Source organism: Mytilus galloprovincialis, chromosome 4, assembly GCF_965363235.1.
Source record: "Mytilus galloprovincialis chromosome 4, xbMytGall1.hap1.1, whole genome shotgun sequence".
NCBI classification, from domain to species: domain Eukaryota; kingdom Metazoa; phylum Mollusca; class Bivalvia; order Mytilida; family Mytilidae; genus Mytilus; species Mytilus galloprovincialis.
The window spans coordinates 48785237-48805940 of NC_134841.1; the positions used below are offsets into that span (position 1 = coordinate 48785237).

General features: G+C 30.1%; 1 protein-coding gene across 9 annotated transcripts in view; it reads right to left on the minus strand.

The window, feature by feature from the left end:
• Positions 1 to 20704, minus strand: part of LOC143072323 (uncharacterized) — a 78060-nt gene that overhangs the window by 35955 nt on the left and 21401 nt on the right. Inside the window, exon 1 of one of the 9 annotated variants that reach the window (XM_076247210.1) lies at positions 17661 to 17768. The exons of 2 other annotated variants lie outside the window; for them this stretch is intronic. Coding sequence is in view for 3 of the 7 variants with exons in the window: in XM_076247205.1 (XP_076103320.1) it covers positions 8628 to 8712 (85 nt within the window). In the remaining 4 variants the exon portion in view is untranslated. Of the gene's footprint in view, positions 1 to 7820; positions 7922 to 8627; positions 8735 to 10222; positions 10398 to 17660; positions 17769 to 20704 lie in introns of those variants that run through there. 6 more of the 9 variants (XM_076247215.1, XM_076247211.1, XM_076247213.1 and 3 more) reach the window with 6 other exon arrangements.

The window sequence follows — 20704 nt, forward strand, 5'->3', positions numbered from 1 at the left end:
TCTCTCAAGAGATCTATAATAATCATGATAAAATATATATTCTATTACAAAGCCCTCCGGTATCAGGTCTGTTCGCCCTGAGTTTGTTTGCCAAATTGTCAATAGAGTCCATTGACTCTGGTTTTTTTCTACTAATTTAAAAATAATGGTTGCTTCAAATCTATATAAAAAAAAAAGGAGAAACGAGAAACATGTATAAATTACATAAACATACGAAAACTACTGTACATTTATGCCAACTAAAAAGTATGTGTTTTAACCGCACTACGCTTACCTACCTTTATTTTTATCCCTACCCTAAAGATTTTTGTGACAGGTTTTGATTAAGCACTGTTAAAGTCACAATATAGCTCCCAAAGAGTTGTGAATTTCCTGTCTTTATTCATTCCTTTACCAGTACTACATGTACATTGTACAATGCAGCTAGATTGATACAATATATGGTTCTCAAACTCAAAAAAATGTTTTACAGACTATGAGCTGGTTTTTTTTTTCTCTCTAAAAATTGGTTACTGTGAGACTTTTTCTTTACATTTCCTTAGTGCAGGTCATGTATCACAGTTATAAACATGGAAAGAGAACTTGTACATGTCTTTACTTCTATCGTTAATAAAATAGAATCTGAATAGAATATGCTTACAAATGTATTCCAAATTAAAGGGCCCAGAAGGGGCAACATGAGATTATAACATTACAGATTACTCAGATAAAACAAATTCAAAATAACAATACCGAAGAAATGAATTACTTGATGATGTGATTGATATCATAGCATTTATGACATTTACACAAATTAATTATCATATCTACAAAACTTTTTTTTTCAATGAACCAATGCATTATGTTAAGCCAACTTAATGTACAATGTACATGTAGATGTAACTTACTGTACTGATCATAAAAATGTACAAATATGCAATATTTTATTTCTTATCAACAGGTTAATGTTGAAGATGGAAAAGCACGAAAACAATGTTAAAATGAAAGAAGATATGATAGGAGATCATATAGGTAAATATATGATATAATTGATAAAAAAAAATGAATCAAACAAGTCATAACAAGAGACTACTAAATAGACAGCAAATAAGACCTGTGTTGTGGCATTATTTGTGAAATATAATCATATATAGAAATTGGAAATTGACCAGTTACATTTATTATTGTAAAAACATGATAAATAATCAATAAATTAGATTAACCCTTCAATTTTAAAAGTTCAATCTGGTAAACAAAAAGTAAAAATAACACACAGAACACTCAAATTATTATTTTATGATCAATTAAGGGCCATATCAGTACAATTTACACAACAAAATTACTCATCATTGGAATTGTTCTCTTTATAAGAATTAAACCTAGAAAAAAATATGTGTTCTTGTCAGCTTGACAGATCCTCATTTATAGTAAACATGCATTTATGGTAAACCTGAAGACTACATTTGTATTTTTCATTTTTGAAAAAACACTTTTACCATTATTACAGCTATTTTCCTAATGCGTGTAGAGTAAAACTTTGGTAGGTTTGCTTGCTCTGTTTGTATAAATATTGATTCAAGCTTTGTAATTAAGGTTGATATCTTCAAAAACAATAAATATAGGCATATTTTAACCTTTATGGAGCACTTTTAAATTTGATTAGACGTTATGTCAATTGCAATTGTACAATATACAAACAAACCATGCAAGCTAACCAAAGTCTTAGATTTACATGCCGTAGGAAATAAGCTGTAAAATTAATTATATATTTGTTTCCAATGCTTATTGTTTTACCAATTTCAAATGTTTTGGCTTGTTTTTAAATTGGTCTATATCAGCTATAGGGTCAAAAGGGTCCAAAGTTAAACTTGATTTCATAAAACAATTGAATAATTGGTGTTCTTTGATATTATGCAAAATTAAATGGTGTATTGTACTTTTTTGGGTTAAATACTTCTTTTATGTTTAGATTTTTAATATTCGTTTTCAAATTGCAAAAAAGATCACGGGGGCAAAAAAACCTTTGTTAGTTTATTAAAATATTATTGAAGTTTTTTTTCTATGCTAAATGTTAATATGCATTTAGCATGTTTAGATTTATGATTGGGGCTCAGTTTTCAAGTTGATTCAAATTGGGGTCCAAACTTAAACTTTGTTTAAATTCATTAAAAATTGCATATATGGGGTTCTTTGATGTGATAAATCTAATCATGTCTTTTAGACTTTAGATTTTGGATATTGGTACAAGTCCAATTTCAAAATCATCAGTTCGTTTACCACATTTATTCTGTGTCAGAAACCTACATGTATGATGTGTCTAATAATTCATCACAATCCAAATTCTGAACTGTATCATGTGAATCAAGTTTGAATGTAGTGTCTATATAGTGTCAGCAAGGCTTTCTTATCAGCGAATAAGAAGTCTAAAGTTACTTCTGTATTAAAAAGTCATCAGTATTGAAGACAATCACGAAGATTACGAATGTATTTGGCCATTTGATAAACATAATAATATTTTCATTTGTCAGAAATTGTTTCTTAGATTGACTAACTAGATTTATTGATTGGATTATTAGTAAATTACCTTTCATAGTTCATGTAGTTACATGTATGTAAATTCTTATAAGATAGTATGGAAACAATTTAATACTTCCCTAAATTCCATACCTAATGCAATAATTGTCTTGTGCTGCTAAGTCAATTCGAATTAACTTTTATGTATGTTTATAATAATCTTATTCTTGCATGTAAGCACCAATTTAGTGTTATTGTATCATCTTCATTGATTGTTAAATATAATACTAATGCTATAAAAAATAATAACATTTATGATCATTTATACAGATTGAGATATTTAAAAATTTATCAATGCTAAAAGAGAATTTATAAATTTAGACAATTTTTTAGGAGAATTTTAGAAAGTACTACAACAAAAGCAAACCAATAGTATATGCTCAAATGCACTAATTAACTCTCTCTCCAGATAACCAAATAGAGATATGTTTATATTTTATTAAATTGATGAAGTGTATGTTTGTTTAAATTAATATGTACATGCAATTTTAAGGTTTTAAAAATCAGCATTTTTATTGGATTATCTCCCTTTGTACAATAAAAATTCAGATTTTATCCACACTGTCTCAGGTACTCATGATCAAAATGACTTATAATGGTAACCAGCATTCCAGTAAAAGGTTGCAACGTGTCTTAATTTTGTTTACCTGTCAGACACAACTTCTGAATGTCAATACTTAAGAGTTTTCAATATGATGAACTTGACATTGAATTTCATATCATTTTTCAGTAACCAGAATACAACTTTAGTAATTAGCAAGCTGCAATAACCAAAAATGGGATTACTAGGAAGTAATGAATGGATTTTACTCTTTAAAGTAATAGGGACAAGTGTACTAAAGGAATTTGGAATAAAAAAAAATACAAAAAAAAAATTTTGGCAGCCAAAGAAAATGCAAAGCATTTCTGAAATTTAGGGTAAATTAAAGCGTCTTTTGGGCTGTATTGTCTGTTTTAGTGTGATTTGATGAAAAGACCATATTTTTCATCATTTTATGTGTTTTGCCACACCCTTATTTTCTATATATATCATTATGTTTAATAAAATTATGTGATTTATACTTCATACACATCCTATCTGTGATATTAAAGTATTTAAACACTCAGAAGTATTATAGTGTTTATTTCTATTTGACAAATTTATGAAATCTATGCATTTCAGTAAATGCATCTATAAATAAACTCGAAAATACCCTAAATCCCTATCGTTGCCATGGTAACCAGCAGTGTAAGGGCTTCAAACTTGCATGACTTTCATATGATGTCAACCTGAACATGTCAGCAAAGTTTCATCAAAATCAAACAACTTTGCATGGAGCACCATCTGCATGGTTTTCTCATAGATGTCCATTTAAGTTAAGCTGATCAGGCAACAAAAGATTTTATATTGTACTGGGTATTCATTTGTTTGGTGCACATTATTCATGGTTAAACAAAAATCTCTTATTTGATGGTACATTTGTACTTAACTCAGTATAACTATTTCATTGTTGTATCAAAGAAATTTATTTTTTGTATTTTATAGAGTATTTAAGTAAAGTTCATCAAGTATTCTTAACCACCAAAATTTGTAAGTATTCAACTATCATAAATGAATCCACAGTGGTCAGTGGGGGATCAAGAACTTTTTATAAAGGAGGGGCACTGATTGTTGTAAGAGGGGTCGGGTCTCGCTACAGTCATGCTGTCTGTGAATCCCTATATAACCAACAAAATTTTTCCCACAAAAGGGGACCCGCTTTGGATCCGACTATGCAGTTAGTGAAAATAATATCTGGGGTTGAAGTCATAAAACTTTGCTCAGTGCTCAGAGCACAAAAATCATGCTCGAAACATGACATCCAGTATTTTGATTGGTTGATTCTTGAGTCTGAGTACAAAAATAGTGCTCGAAAGTTTTATGACCGCAAGGCCTGATAATTGTTTCTTTATATAACCTGATGAATAATGCAGTTTTTGTCAACTACATGTTAACTATAGATACTAGTGTTTTGTTACCTTACCCACACTTTAAGAAGAACTCAATTCCTATATAATTTTGTGTTACATACAAAACTAGAATTTGATGAGACTGTCATAAAAGTGAGAGGTTTAGCGCTATAAAACCAGGTTCAAAATAATCCACCATTTTCTATATTTGAAAATACCTGTACCAAGTCAGGAATATGACAGTTGTTGTCCATTCGTTTGATGTGTTTTGTCATTTGATTTTGCCATGTGATTAGGGACTTTCCAATTGAATTTTCCTCGGAGTAAAGTATTTTTGTGATTTTACTTCTTTCTAGTAATAGGCGATAAAATTATAATGGAGAAAGACTCATTGGATTCACAAGGTTTACCAAACATAACAAAAAACATGAACCTTAATAAGAGAGGTATGATCTGCCATAATACACCTTGATGAAGTTCGTTTATAAAACAAAAAGGATGCACAATTGTACACAAACTACACATGTCTTTTCATATAAATGCTGCTACTGCAAGAGCAAAAAAAAAATGTTAAGTAAATACAATTTAGATTCCTACCTGCAAAACAATTTCCAACTAGATTTAATCATTAACTATATGAAATTAATTTAGCATTCAATTTGTAAAGAAGTTCAGCATACAAAAAAAAAACAAGTGTCTAAAAATATGCAAACAATCTATTTAAGTTTGAAAACAGGATCTTTCCTGGTTATAATTTCAATAAAACCACTACTACAGAAATGAATGAAAAAAGATTTTGAGCGAGATGAGCCAAAAATCCTTCAATCGAAACAAGGTTGCCATAAAAGGCAAATTTCCAGTTTATTCTGAACACAATTATACCTACCAACTTTTCAAAATGCCCATTGGCTCCCATAGTCCCAGAAAACCTTCAAGGGCGCCTTCAAATACATTTTAATGTTGTTTCTTGGCTTCTTCATACTTTAACAATCGTATAGCCATTGTTAGATTAATTGTTTTGTTTGAAACTGTGGACAAAATTGCTCTTTCAAAATTTCCATTTGGGAGCCTCCATGGGGGAAATCCCCCACAAATAGTGACAGTTGGCAGGTATGCACAATTTTTTTCTCATTATTGATGTTCATCACTCTTCGCCATTCCTACTCATTTCCCAATAAATTCGCTCACTTTCTATAATCTCACATTTTCCCACAATTTATAATATATGAAATATTTACCACAAGGCTCTTAAAGCAAACGGAAGCTAATCAATCAAAATATATCCAGCATGTTTACACCTACAGCTGTTATATACAGGGAACCAGTTTAGAACCAGTCTCCCAGGACATCAATAATCCAATTTATGCATGTCATACATACAAAGTAACAAATTGTCCTCAACTCCAATAAGAAATTACTGATTTATCTTTAATGATTGATCACCATATAAACCAACAGATTTCTGGGAAATAACAAAGCTTTTATCACTAAGTGCTGACCATTGAAAACTTGTCCAATATATACCACTTAATAGGAAACAATTCTCAAATATGTTTATCCATTGTTATTTATGAAGTATGAGCCATTTCCTTTTTGTACTAAAGGAATTCATATAGAAATTTAAACAGAAAGTGTCATTAACATAGAATTATAATTTAATTTTGGATGTAACAAGTCTTCTGATTGGCTGACGTTATTTTGTTATGAGCCCATAGACATAATTTAGTCATGTGACCGTGACGTCATCAACGTTTTTTCATGGTTTTCTACGGTTTAAAATGGAATTTAGAATTAAATTATAAGAAATTACTGTAATATTTTTTCTGTCTATTCGAAATAACATAAAAAATGTGGTGCACACTGTTAAATAACCCGCTACGCGCGTTATTCAGTGTGCACCAAATTTTTTATGTTATTTCTTCATAGACAGAAAAAATATTAGTCATTCCTTAAATAAATTTATTGCTGACATATCAAAGGCAGTGATTATATAAAGACAAGATTGTGTCATTTTTTAATTTTTCATAGAATTTGTTTATTTACAATTGGCCATTGCTCCAATATTCTATTAGTCAATATCTACTTTTTTCAATGAAACAGTTTTAATGAATACAACTTTTCTTTAACACATTAACCTGGTGTCTCAAAAATACAACAACTGAATGACATTAAAAAAATTGCCAAAAAATTTGTAATAGGCTTAATCTTTAATGTCACTCCTTTTAAATTTTGGAATGATTTTATAGTTTATATATGTGACCTTGGCATCTTAACAAGGAAATTCCAAAACTGTGTTCCAATTGACAAAATATGAATACAAGAAGTTTTATGATATTACGTCAATGTAACAGTATCTTAACAACAGATAAGTGTCTTTTAGAATAAGTTAAAATTCATCTGAAGGAAATATGGTATTGTTTACAACACAAAATTTACTCAAGAGTACAGACAAACTAGTGTATGCACCTGGAAAACGTTTTAAGGCCTTGCAGGACCTAGATTATATATAAGTTATATGCATTGTATGTTACAGAAAAATTAACACTTGATCATACTGTTCGAGTTCAGTCAGGATGTTAGCAGCCTTTCGTGTATGTAGTTATGGACCAGATTGAGATGTTACCTTACTCCAGATTAACTGTATATTCACAACAAGAAACAAACAATATTGTTTTAAGTTGTTATCATAATTCTTATATTAATGAAATATTAATATTAATGAAAGAAAATCTTAAATTAACTTTTTTCAAGATAGCAAAATTTTATTTCCACTGAAAGATATATTGATAGTTCAAGTTATATTTTCGGCAGTAATTTGAAGTTATCAAATAGTGGTCATCCTTATTCCCAGACCATGAAAATCAGTTAATAACAAGAATATGTCCAAAGTACATGGATGCCCCACTTGCACTATCATTTTCCATGTTCAGTGGACCCTGAATTTGGGAGAAAAACTCTAATTTGGCATTAAAGTTAGAAAGATCATATCATAGGAAACATGTGTACTAAGTTTCAAGTTGATTGGACTTCAACTTCATCAAAAACTACTTTGACCAAAAACTTTAACCTGAAGCGGGACGAACGAACGAACAGACCGACGAACTAACAGACCGACGAACGAACAGAACCACAGACCAGAAAACATAATGCCCCTCTACTATCGTAGGTGGGGCATAAAAATTCCCAAAATATCTCAATTTTTACTCCGGCTCTACCCTAGTTCTAACTGTCTCCTACTTCCCTTGCCTGACTCCCACTTCCCATCCCCTAATTCCAATGTTTCCATAATCCTATCCACCCCTTCTTGACTTGAAATACAATATACATGTAGTACAAACTTAAATTACCAGGATTTTGACTATCCTTGCAGCTAAAACTTCCATGAAAACTCAACTCCTCTTGATATTTGTAAGTCATTTTTCTTTTTGGTTTATTGATAACTGTCTCATTGAGAAGGTAATCATTTATCCACCCTTTTTTTTTCTTTTAGGCAAGTGAGCAGTTTTAACATAAAAAAAATATCTGTCTTAATAAATGGCTTTTAATGTCATTGAGAAGATTTTACAGATTAACTATTAGATCCCTAAATCTGACAAGGTAACATTCTTAACTGCATGCCATTCTTTTCTTATTTTTTATTTTAATTCAATCCATAAACAAAATATACATATATTCCGCCAAAAAATCATTTCTTTAAAATCTTATTGTCAGGAGCCTGTAATGCAGTGGTTGTTGTTTGTTACTGTGTAACATATTTGGTTTTCATTCATTACCTTGTACATACATTCTCATTTGTTTTGTTTGACATTTGTCATATCCGGGCCTTTAACTGATGGCTATGTGGTATGCGTTTTGCTCACTGTTGAAGGCTGTACTGTGAGTGACATATAGTTGTTAATTTCTGTGTCATTTGGTCTCTTGTGGAGAGTTGTCTCAATGAATTAGGCAATCATACATGCAAGCATACCACATCTTCTTATTTTTATAAACACCACTAAAAATGGAACTTAAAAAACTTATATAATGGTAAGTGATTCTAAATTTATCAATTTAAGTCAGTTTTGACAATAATATAACCTTAATCTAGACTTTAAAAAAATACCCTCAAACATATTTAAAAAAAAAAAAAAAAAAAAGTACAATACCTTTCGTTTCATGTTGATCTTTTTCTGTATTTGTCCATGGCTTAATTTTTCTGAGTCTACACAATTTTTTACAACTATGCCTCATCTTAATAAGGTATAATAAGATTCATCATGATAATGCAACAATCAAAATGAAACCCCCAATGAAATGCTGGATAAATGTACGATTCCCCATCAATTATCCATCAAGAAATATTGTATTTCAATAGATCAATGAACAATTGATAAATAAGTAATAAGAAATAACTAATTAATGGCAAAACATATAATTAAATAGATACTTTAAATCCCACCAGAACACTTTATGTCACAGAATGTAACATTAATTAGTAATGACACCCCTTACAGGTGTAATATGGTCATTTCAATCTACATAACATAATTATTAGAAATCATTTACAATAAATATTTTATATTGTTGAAAGTGCCATAAACTCCTAGACTTTTATCATAATATTAATTATAATTACCTGCCCAATGATTATGATAATCTTCAAGCCTTTTTTTTTTTTACTCTAAAAATCCATCAAAATTTGTTACCTCAACTTTGACAATTTATGTTACTGTGGATTCATTTTCGAGGGTATCAATTTTCGTGGTTGCAGAAAGTTTGCACATTCGTGGATATTTGATTTCATGTTTTGCCAATCTCTGTATACAAAGACTATTGAAAATATATTATTCGTTGAACATTTGAATTTGTGGTTCATCTGTACCCATGAAACCAACGAAAATTGGTATCTAACAAATAACAATGAATTCACACTATACAAACTCTGTCTGTCAAAAGAAATTGGTGACTTTATAAAGCAATCTTAAGAATTGCGAAAATGAGGTCCATGTCCATCAAAGGTTACATTAATTACCATTTATAACTATGTTTTTTTTATGTTTATATTTGTAATTCTTCACTGTCTGTATTAAATGTTGTATTTTGTGTTTGCTTGACCCATATGGGTGTATTTTGCAAATAAAATTATTACTAATTATATTAAAAAAGTTAACTTTTTTGTTGAAGTCAACCTGTATTTCACAATTGAACTTTTACACAGAAATTGAGGTACAGTTTATGACCTGACACGCCATTCCTTAGCAATACCATTTAATCAAATATAATTGAAGGACCATTGACCAAAGATGGTTTTCATTCAAATTTAAATTATTTTGTATAGAATTACCAATAGAATATTGGCGGTAAAAAAATTCACTCATTGACCATTTATTAATCATGTTAAAGTAATATACAACATGATGCCCTGCAAATTTTTTAAATAAAAGCAAACTTATAATTCTGATTTTCAATCTTGATTTTTTAAGATTTATAGAACTTAAACAGACTAAACACATCTGTGATACAGTGAATTTAAGTTAAAATTGAAAAAGACATTTAAAATGACCCAGGTGCAAAATAAATTCAGGAGAAATTGACCCTACCACTTTGTTTTAAAATCTCTACAACTACCCCTACAACAACTTGCAAATATAAATCCTTTGCTATACACTTTAAAATAAGACTGCTCATTTTCACTATTTGAATAATTTTATCAATAGAATTAAATCTATATCATGTACTTCTAATTATTGTATAAATTTACAACACAGCTTACCAAAGCAAGAAATTTATCACAGTTTTATCAACACAGGATCAAATCACTTTCCAGTTAATACTCTTATATATCATTTCTTTTAATCCTTGACTTTCTGGAAGTCTTCTGAATGTAGTTTCGACCAGTCAGAATATAGTACTAGTTTTTAAACTCATAGAACTCAACACATTGGTAACGGCTGTGTATATTTAACAATAATCTGATAGTATGGGTTTTTGTTTGACCAAAACGATCAATTGACATATAAAAAATAAACGAAGGCCATTTAAATATTAATAAGGTTTAGAAATGAAACCACTGAGGTGAATCCAAATTATCTTTAAATCATAAATGTTAATTAGAGTTCAGCTTGAGACCATTGCTGACTTTTTTATTAAGATTTTAAAGGTCATTTTGGGGGATTTCAAAAATATAGACAAATAAAGATTGATCCTCTAAGGTTGTTTTGAAACAACAATCAAGTGACCTTAGAGACACCAAAACAGTCTGGGAAAGAAAACTCTAAATTTTGACCTGTTAGGAACATTTATCACATGAAATTCTCCTATAAATGATGAAATAGCTAAAAGTGTGGGAGGTTTTGAGAAAGCAAATAAACTTAACAACCATCAAAGACAACAAACAATCTGAGAATCCTTTATACTATAAAGTATATCCAATACAAACAAATAAACAGAAGCTATAAAATTTCAAAAATGAACTCAAAATAATCAAGTATTGCTGCTAAGGCCAAATAAAAATATACGTGTGGTTCCAGTTACCCTACCGTCCCTACTTTTTCGGCTTAAAAATAGCCTACCCTAAAGATTTTATTGTCATTTTTCATTAAGCACTATTAAAGTCAGAATGTTGCTCCAATAGACAAATGTAAAAAAAAAACATAAAATAAAAAAAAATCCCTACCTACCTACCCTAACTTTTTTTCAGATGTAACTGGAACCACACATACTTTTTTATTTGGCCTAAGGGAGACCTAAAAATATATAATGTTACCATCAATTTACTACATTGAAGTTGTTAATTTTCACTGAGTTTAAGTTTTTCTTTTTCAAGGGTCATACTAGTTTGTGAGGCCTTTTAGCTTCATGTTTTTCCTCTTCATATCTGGGATGTTTCTTAATATCATATATTAAATTTTATGCAGTAGCAAGCCATTTACTTCTAAAAAATACAAATACTAGTAAATAGAAATAGGAAGATGTGTTATGCGTGCCAATGAGACAACTCTCCATCCAAGTAACAATTTATAAAAGTAAACCATTAATGGTCAAGGTACGTCCTTCAACACAGAGCCTAATGACTCACACTGAGCAGCAAACTATAAAGGGTCCCAAAATAGATTTTTTCAAAGAAATTGGTACTTCTTATATAGAAGACTGCTATTTATAACCCTTTCATGCCCTTCATCTCTGTAAGCCCACTATACAAAACCTACATTTTATATACCTGTTTATTTGTTCTCCTCTTCTGATTATGAATGAAATAGTTGCCACTGGACATAAGGCAAACAACTGGTACAATTAATCAGTCTTTCAATGTATTACCAATGTATTTACAGAACTGTTATTACATCTGTCTGTGAGATAAATAAATCATATTCAAACTAATCAAATGATCCTGTATGACCATGTAAAGTCAAGTTCTTGAGTTCGACAAAGTTTTGTCCACACAATCATCTTCCATAATTTGTCAAATGTTAACACTCCACATGATTGTGCCATGAATAGAAAAGTAGTATGTTCACAAAAAAGACTGTGGATTGTATGTTATGCTATTAAAGTTATTAAAAAATTCTGCATAAATTTTTTTCTGTTTCAACTGTAACGTTTTTTTTAATTTTGTTTCCCCAATCTTGGATTAAAAAAAACATGAAATAAATTTGATGTGATTTTTTCCATGAAAAGCATGTGTCACCTACGTATTTTAAATTACCGGTAAGTTATTGAAATATGTGTTTCTAATCCATACAGAAAAGCTACATAATCTGAGAAATCTATATATTGAACACAACACGTTTGCACGAAGTTAACTCTTCTTATAAGAATCTGTCATTTCAAATTTGATTTGTTTCTGTTGCATGATTTTTTAAGAGGGGATTAAAAAAACAGGAGCAATGGATGTGAAAAAACATCAAATGGTAACGCATCCTCATGCATATCAATGATGATACTAATCAAATGAGATTGAGTCATATATAGTATTATTAATCTATCCTCTCTCACTCTTAAATAGCCACACCCTGCACAAAGAATGGGAAATATTAAACAGATGTGGTATGATTGCCAATGAGACAACTCTCCACAAGAGACCAAAATGACACAGAAATTAACAACTATAGATCACTATACGGCCTTCAACAATGAGCAAAGCCCACACCTCATAGTCAGCTATAAAAGTTCATTTAAACCTTTTAAGGTATATATGTCTCTTATTTTCTGGACATCTTCAAACAGTATAAAAGTAACATTTATAACTTTTTAACTTTGGTTTCATCAAAATCTATCAAACAATCCAACAGAAGTTACACAGACCAAAAGGCCAGGTTTGGACTTCTAATGAATTTTAAAATTAGAACATGACCCCAATCATTATCAAACTGACATACATTCAAATTGTCAAGACGGAATTCCTAACCAATAAAATGTATCCTTGAAAAAGTTAATTATAGGATGAAATATCAACTTCACATTACTTCTGGTTTAAAAATACAAGCAGAAGTCAAAAAAGGTTCAATTTTATGGGTTTGTGGGTTTAATTTCATCAAAATCAAAACAAAATGTCAATTTCCTTTATAATGATACTTTGGACATGTACAATTGGACTCACCAGTGCAGTCATGTACATAATAATACCATACAAATCACATTCAATGGAAACAAATAAAGGTTTACTTAAAAAAAAAGTATTGATAATGATACTACTGCTCATAGGAGAAAGAATTGCCATAAGACAATTTTTAGAGTTCATTTCTTTAATGGATTTATAAACTTACTTTAAAAATTATCATGTAGTCTGATACATGCATATATATATATATATGTTTAAAAAAAATTGTAAAAAGTTCTTTAATGGCAGATGAAATTCAGAGAAAACAATTCTAAAGAAATATATATCCATAGAACTTTTACAAGTAAATACATTTTAAAGGTGACAAGCAAAATCTGTTTTCTAGGAATTTTATAAGTGTGCTATCAGTTAAACCCCTTATTTTAATTTCGTTGACTGATTTCTGTGACCAACCTTGATAAACATCATAGCTTTATTTTTTTAATTGTCTGCATTTTAATTTTTAGAATATTCTATAGGTGTTGAATTAACTATTCTAAATAAAGACACACATACATTTAAATGTCTTCATATGCCATAAAACTAAAGGATCTAGTTGTTGCCTTTCATAATAAAATAATGTAAAAACAATTGATTAATTTTATAGTTCCTAATGAGACAGATATTGTCTAGTTTCTGGCTGCAACGTTTCTATGTTCAATATGAATATGATAAGCATATCAAATTATCTTAGCCAACAGGGTTGAAAATACAGATTGAAAGATGATAACCATGAATAATCCCCTGCTGCATAATTATACGGTGTAACCTGTGTTAAAAAATATCAGATTAAAGCAGGGTGTCAGAATACTCAGGTTGTTTCCCCTGTCAATGTGCAGTTTGAACCATGGTTAGAACCATGGTTAACCATGGTCAACCATGGTTGTATGACCATGGTTGACCATGGTTTGACAAAATTGTTAATTGGCCGACCATGGTTAACCATGGTTTTAATGACCATGGTTGACCATTGTTAGAACCATGGTCAACCATGGTAGGAACCATGGTCAACCATGGTTACAACCATGGTCAACCGTGGTTCGAACCATGGTCAACTGTGGTTCCAACCATGGTCAACCATGGTTATTAATGAGTCAACCATGGTCAACCATCTCCATTAAACCATGGTTGGCCATTTTACATTCTTGTCAAATCAATCTTCAATTATCTTGAAACAGTTAGTCTACTTGTTATGGAGCCTGTATACTTCTCTTCCTTTTTGTGTCAGGACTACCAACAAATGCTAAATTGCATGAAACTCTTTAAAGCTACCCTTGCAGAAATGTTCATCCATAAAATGCAAAGCAGTTTCCACCTGCAAGAACATAAAATTTTCCACAAAGAATCAATTGTTCTTGATAATTTGTATACAATAACAGATTTTAAGGATCAAAAATGTTTTATCTTCTTTTGCAAATTTTCAATAATAAAAACACCCAACAAAATAAACATTATGAACATGTTTTTGTTTAAACAAATAATTGTACCCCCCCCCCTTTTTTTTTTGGTTTACCTTTCAAACAAAAGAATGATTGTGTAAATTATTTTACCATTAACAAAATTTTCATATTGTACAGTTTTATTAGTGACACCTGGAATTAAAAACAATTAAATATAAAATTTATGTTGATATGGATAACTGACACTGACAAAAAAATTTAAAGACCCATTTCAGGTGGCATGTGTTCAATTAATGAAAGCCAAATCAAATACTGTAACAATTTTTACATCTTTTAAACAAAATATCAAACAGATTTCCTGTGAATGTACTTATCTGATAACAAATCTTCTTTACGTGACAACACTGGACATCAAATCCTTCACTTGATTTTTAAAGCGCGAAATAACTTTACTGAGATCACGTGACGTTTGTTCCAAGTCATTTAAATGTTTCGCACTGAGTGAATCATTGTTAACGGTTGGTGATAATAATTGATCATGACGTCGCATGTGTTTCCGGTTGGGGGATAAACATAAACAATAAAGACTAAAGATATCACTCTGAAATGTTTTCAAGTTCTTAAAATATGCCGTATAATGATAAAGAAAGGCAGATTCATGAACTTGGAGAGAAAGTCAGAAATAACGTCTTTGGAAGAAAGAAATACATCGTTAAATGACAGCGTACAACTGTTAAAAAACAAGGAATACTGATCGAAAGTAAGTTCCAACTTCCAGTTTGTAAAAGTTTGTAAGTCCCAAATTTGACCCGACTGTAACTAGCATTCTCTGCCACTATAGCTTTACTGCTCAGTTTATGCGTGTTTTAAAATGTATAGAGAATATATTGTTATTGAAATAATCATGAAAGGTCACAATTTACCTCTTGGGAAGAAAGAAATTAAAAATTGTCAATAACATTGTACCACTGAAAAAATGAGCACGATTTTTTAATATTGAAAGTCTCAAAGTAATTTACAATTTGTTATAAATTCCCATGGGTATAATCCAGATCAATATTTATTCACCATGGTCCATGTTGTCAAGTTGACCATGGTCAGGTGCAAGACCATGGTTGATTAGACCATGGTTGTCAAATTGACCATGGTTGATTAGACCATGGTCAACCATGGTCAGATGTTTACCATGGTCACAAACGTGGAAAACCATGGTTAACCATGGTTAAATAGAGCATGGTCAACCATGGTCAGATGTTGACCATGGTCACAATCATGGTTAACCATGGTTAACCATGGTTTTAAGCACAGTCAACCATGGTTTGACCATGGTTATCAATGGTTAGCGATGGTAACCATGGTCAACCATGGTTGCATTTTGACAGGGGTTTTGTTGCAAGAATAGGCATATTTTCAGATCCTGAAAATGTGTCGGATAAAGCAGGATGTTGGAATACTCAGGTGTGGGATTAGGCAGGTTGCACTATATCAGTCAAAATAAGTTTTGTAATCCCTGTAGACTTTCCTGCAGTCATTGACTTGATAGATATAGGAAGATGTGGTATGAGTGCCTCGTGAATGAGACAACTCTCAATCCAAATAACAATTTATAAAAATAAACCATAATAGGTCAAGGTACAGTCTTCAACACGGAGCCTTGGCTCACACCAAACAACAAGCTATAAAGGGCCCCAAAATTACAAGTGTAAAACCATTCAAACGGGAAAACCAATCGTCTAATCTATATAAAAAATGAGAAACGAAAAACACATATAAATTACATAAACAAAAGACAACTACTGTACATCAATGTACATGTGTACTGTACATTGAAGCTTGCTTGAGCATGCATGCAGAAAGTAATATAATCATCTACTAGCTTGCTGCGAGCATCTTGTAACCAAAAATAAAGATGTGTTTGCAGCATGCATGCTGCAAGCTTGTGTTGCATTTATCAAACAAGATTATTAAATTCCAGTGAAAAACACAAACTTTAAATTAAATTGTTATCAATAATTTCAAACAGTTGAATTTAAAACCCATTTAAAGTCAATAAATCTATTATTTACAATAATTTAACAATAGCAAGCAATAGCTGATAGCCCAGATACCTTGGGTAAGAGTAAATTGATTTTTTGAAATAAATCTAAAATAAATTGAATTAAATTTACATACCCCTTCAACATAAATTTTCTGAATCAAAACAATTTGATACCTAAATTTTATTAGTTTTCAGAAAGTGATACTTTAATTTAAAACTCAATTGTGAGAGTTTGCTCTCCATTTTTTTTTTTTTTTTTTTTATTTCAGTGTGTACATTTAGATCATGGATATTTTCAATTGTCATAGCAGCTATATATATATCCTGTCCACTTTTCCTAATTTCAGATTACTTTTGGTCATCATGCTGTCATTGTTTTTTGGTTCTTAGTTGCACCATCTGTATCTTCTCCAGAGTACTTCAGGGCAATTACCTACATCTATGTCATGAAAAGTACAAATGTAGATTTCTTATAAAACACCTTTATTTTTGCCAATAAAGATAGGAAGATGTGGTATGAGTGCCAATAAGACAACTCCCCATCCATGTAACTATTTATATAAGTAAACCATTATAGGTCAAGGTAACCCCTTCAACACGGAACCTTGACTCACACCAAACAGCAAGCTATAAAAGGGCCTCAAAATTACTAGTGTGAAAACATTCAAATGGAAAAACCAACGGTCTAATCAGTATGATTCACAGTGCAGTTTACAGTTCTAAAGATAACAATTTTATGTGTAAAGTTTAATGATGACAGCAGAAGGACCATGGCCATAGCTTATTCAACTTGTTGCTTAACCTTTTTTAGGCCAGGTTAGCTTAAAAGATTGGTCTGCATAAATTCAAAGCATAACATGTATCATCAATTGTACATAATGCAGTAAATATATAGTTTAACATTTTAACATCAGAGTCTATAACAAACATTATGGCTTTATTGTCCAACTGTTAAACAGTCAATATCTAAAAATCTCAAATTTGCCTCTTCCTCATTTAATGTATTTTTAGATGACACCTACAAATTAATTTCACATGAATGGAACATGTGACCTAAATAGAAAAATAACAATGCATAAACAATGCATATTATCTTAACCAATTAAAATTTCCATCTGACATCACTAAATAATTAGTTACAAATATCAAAATAAATAGTTACCCTGATTGAGCACAGGTTTTCCACTAACATACTCTTCAGAGTTTATTGTTTTACCTGACTAAACACATGTTGAATCCAATTGAATTTTTCTTCCTGCTTCACGGGAAGACAAAATGGAAAGGGGAGTTACTCTAAAATGTTATATATTCATTTCTAATAAACAGTACTCTGGATTGTGTGAAAAAACATTGTTAATAACAAAAAAGGCCTATATTTTTGGGGGGAAATCCTTTAAAATTACCAAACTTCTGATAAAAATAACAAAGATATTCAATTGTCGAATAGAAAAAAAAATGTGTTAAAAATTGTGAATCCCAGATCATAATTAGCCTTGATCAAAGTACATCCACTCATCAAGGAGCAAGCAATTCCCAAAGACAATTATGATATTAAAAAGGATAGAAAGATCTATTTTGATATACAGAAATGTCTATAGATTTATAAGTCAGTTCATTCTAAATGTTCTATGTCTATAAATGTTTTATCTGACATTTATTCCAATATTGATTTTATATACAAATCAAAATTCCTAGGGGAACAAATATTTCCAAAGCTTTATGGCCATATTATGGACACATTATATAGTCACACAGTATATATGTCGTAAAATAATCCTAACCTAAAAAGATTAACTGCATAAAATTGAAAGTACAAGAAGTATACTTGAACATTCTTAAATTTATCCTTCAAGTTGAACATAAAAATTGTCTATGTTGATATAACATTTTAAATTTAAAATGCCATCAGCAATAATGTCAGTTGTTGCATTATTAGACATTTTTTTAGTTATTTGGAGATTTTGGTGTTGTTTTATTATCAACTTTCAGGATAATTAAAAGAGTGATATATTATATAGACATTCTGTATGGCATAATGATGATCTCTTACTAGATGTTTTTGGTTGTTTGTGATGTAGGATTGCTTTCATATTGACATATATTTCCCATATCTCCCTTTTTAATATATCATATATATCAATAAATTGAAAGGAATAACTGCAGCCAAATTAAAAAGATGAAAATCTATAAAAACTAGAACATGTAAGTGTAGACAGATTAATAAAATACACATAATTAAAAAAAAAAATGCAACATGGAATTTTATAAATAAAAAATCTGTTAAATTTGTTTAAATTGAGTCATGCAGTGGTTAAAAGGTACAATGTATTGTGGATGCTAGTATTAACTAACCCCTTTTTACATGCTAGAAGTTTTATATTTTAGTTTATGTTTAGTTTTAAGTAACCTAAGTCAAATCATTGAAATAAAAATATAAGATCGGAAACATAATGTGCCAATATGCTACATAAGGCTGTCAATGTACACACTGAACTGACTGACTTCAGAAAATGTCAATGTAAGTATCTATTCAAGTTACTAACCTTTTTGTTTCTGATTAACTTTAAATTTTTTCACATTCATCTTTTTTTTTTTAAATCCAAATCATAGAACTTACAAAATATGCATGCCAAAAAAACAGTTTTTTAGCTTTCTTTGAGCAACCAGTAGATTCCAGCAATTCAACAGAGCTGAGATTGCTTGCAGACAATCAAAATAAATATTTCAGAGAATAAATTGCATGACTTTTGTAACAGACATGCAAGATCTTAAATAATGAATGAAAGACAAAAAATTCTGAGATTTCTACTCAAATAATTCTGTATCAATGGTCTATTGGTGAATCTTTGATGATGCTAATATCATGATGTTAACAGAATCAGAATTAGATTGACAAAATGATCTTTTTAATATCATTTACAAGAACCAATTTGTAAATTAACGTCATACATGTATGCATATTAATAAACAAAAACAGAGTTTTTTTTTAATTTGTATTCATGGAAAATGCCACCTCAAATTTTCTCATCAAGACAATCGCAATAATCTAAATAGCAGTAGCAGGGAATACACAAGACAACAGTTACAATTTTTAGACAAGACATAGATATTTTTCTTTATCATTTATAAAATTGAGAATAAGAGACAACAACCCAACCAAAGAGCAGAAAACAGCAGAAGGTCACCAATAGGTCTTCAATGCAGCGAGAAACTCCCACACCGGGAGGTGTCCTTCAACTGGCTAAGTTCTTTTTCATTACAAAAAAACAATTTCTGTTCTCTCCACAAATATAATAGAATTTTTCATTTTATATTGCCATGTCTTCAGACTAATTAACTAGTGGAATGTTTCTGTCTATTTAGCCCACTGCACTTGCAGCATTCTAACAACTTCTAACAAAATGATTTGAAGAAATAATTTCAAATAAGTACTTGGAAAAACATTTTAGTCGACTGGTAAAAATATGCAAGGATAATACAAGAAACAGTAAGCTTATTCATAAACATGAAGAGCATATCTCCTTGTAAGATCTGATTTATTTCTTATCAAAGGTTACATACAAGACTGTATATTACTGATTTAAGTTATATCGATGTATAATGTTAAAACATGCAAATGTTTGTCCTCAGACCAAGGGTAAGTGGGATTTAAGTATGTGCTTGATTTCAATGTAGGAGTGGTTCATGAGTAGGTCCTCAGATTTTTTTATAACTCTTTTTGATTAAGGACTTTCTGTGAAGAATTTTAATTAAAGTTCAATATTTTTGTGATTTGACTTTTTACTTATTGATTCAATATTCACAAACTTTATTATATTTATCTACCCTCAGTTATTGTCAATACATATTTATGATTTCACATGTAGATATATGCATGCTGCTTGAGTTTATCAAAATCATCAATTGCAATATATATTCAGTGCATATGCCCATTATAAATCAAAGAATTAAAGTTCTTCACAGTTCTTAAAATCAGTGATTGATAATAAAAATGTATAACAATATAAATTTTAAAAGTACATTGAAAAAAAATTATCTAATTTATAGATATTTTTTTTAACCTGGGAACCAGGAAGAAAAGCAATGCTCAAAAAGCTTCTCTCTTGTTTTGTATCTTAGACTAGTAAAAAAAAAAAATTATATTTAGGAAAATAGTAAATATAAAACACTATGATATGAGCCAGTCCATGCAAAAAGGTACTAAAA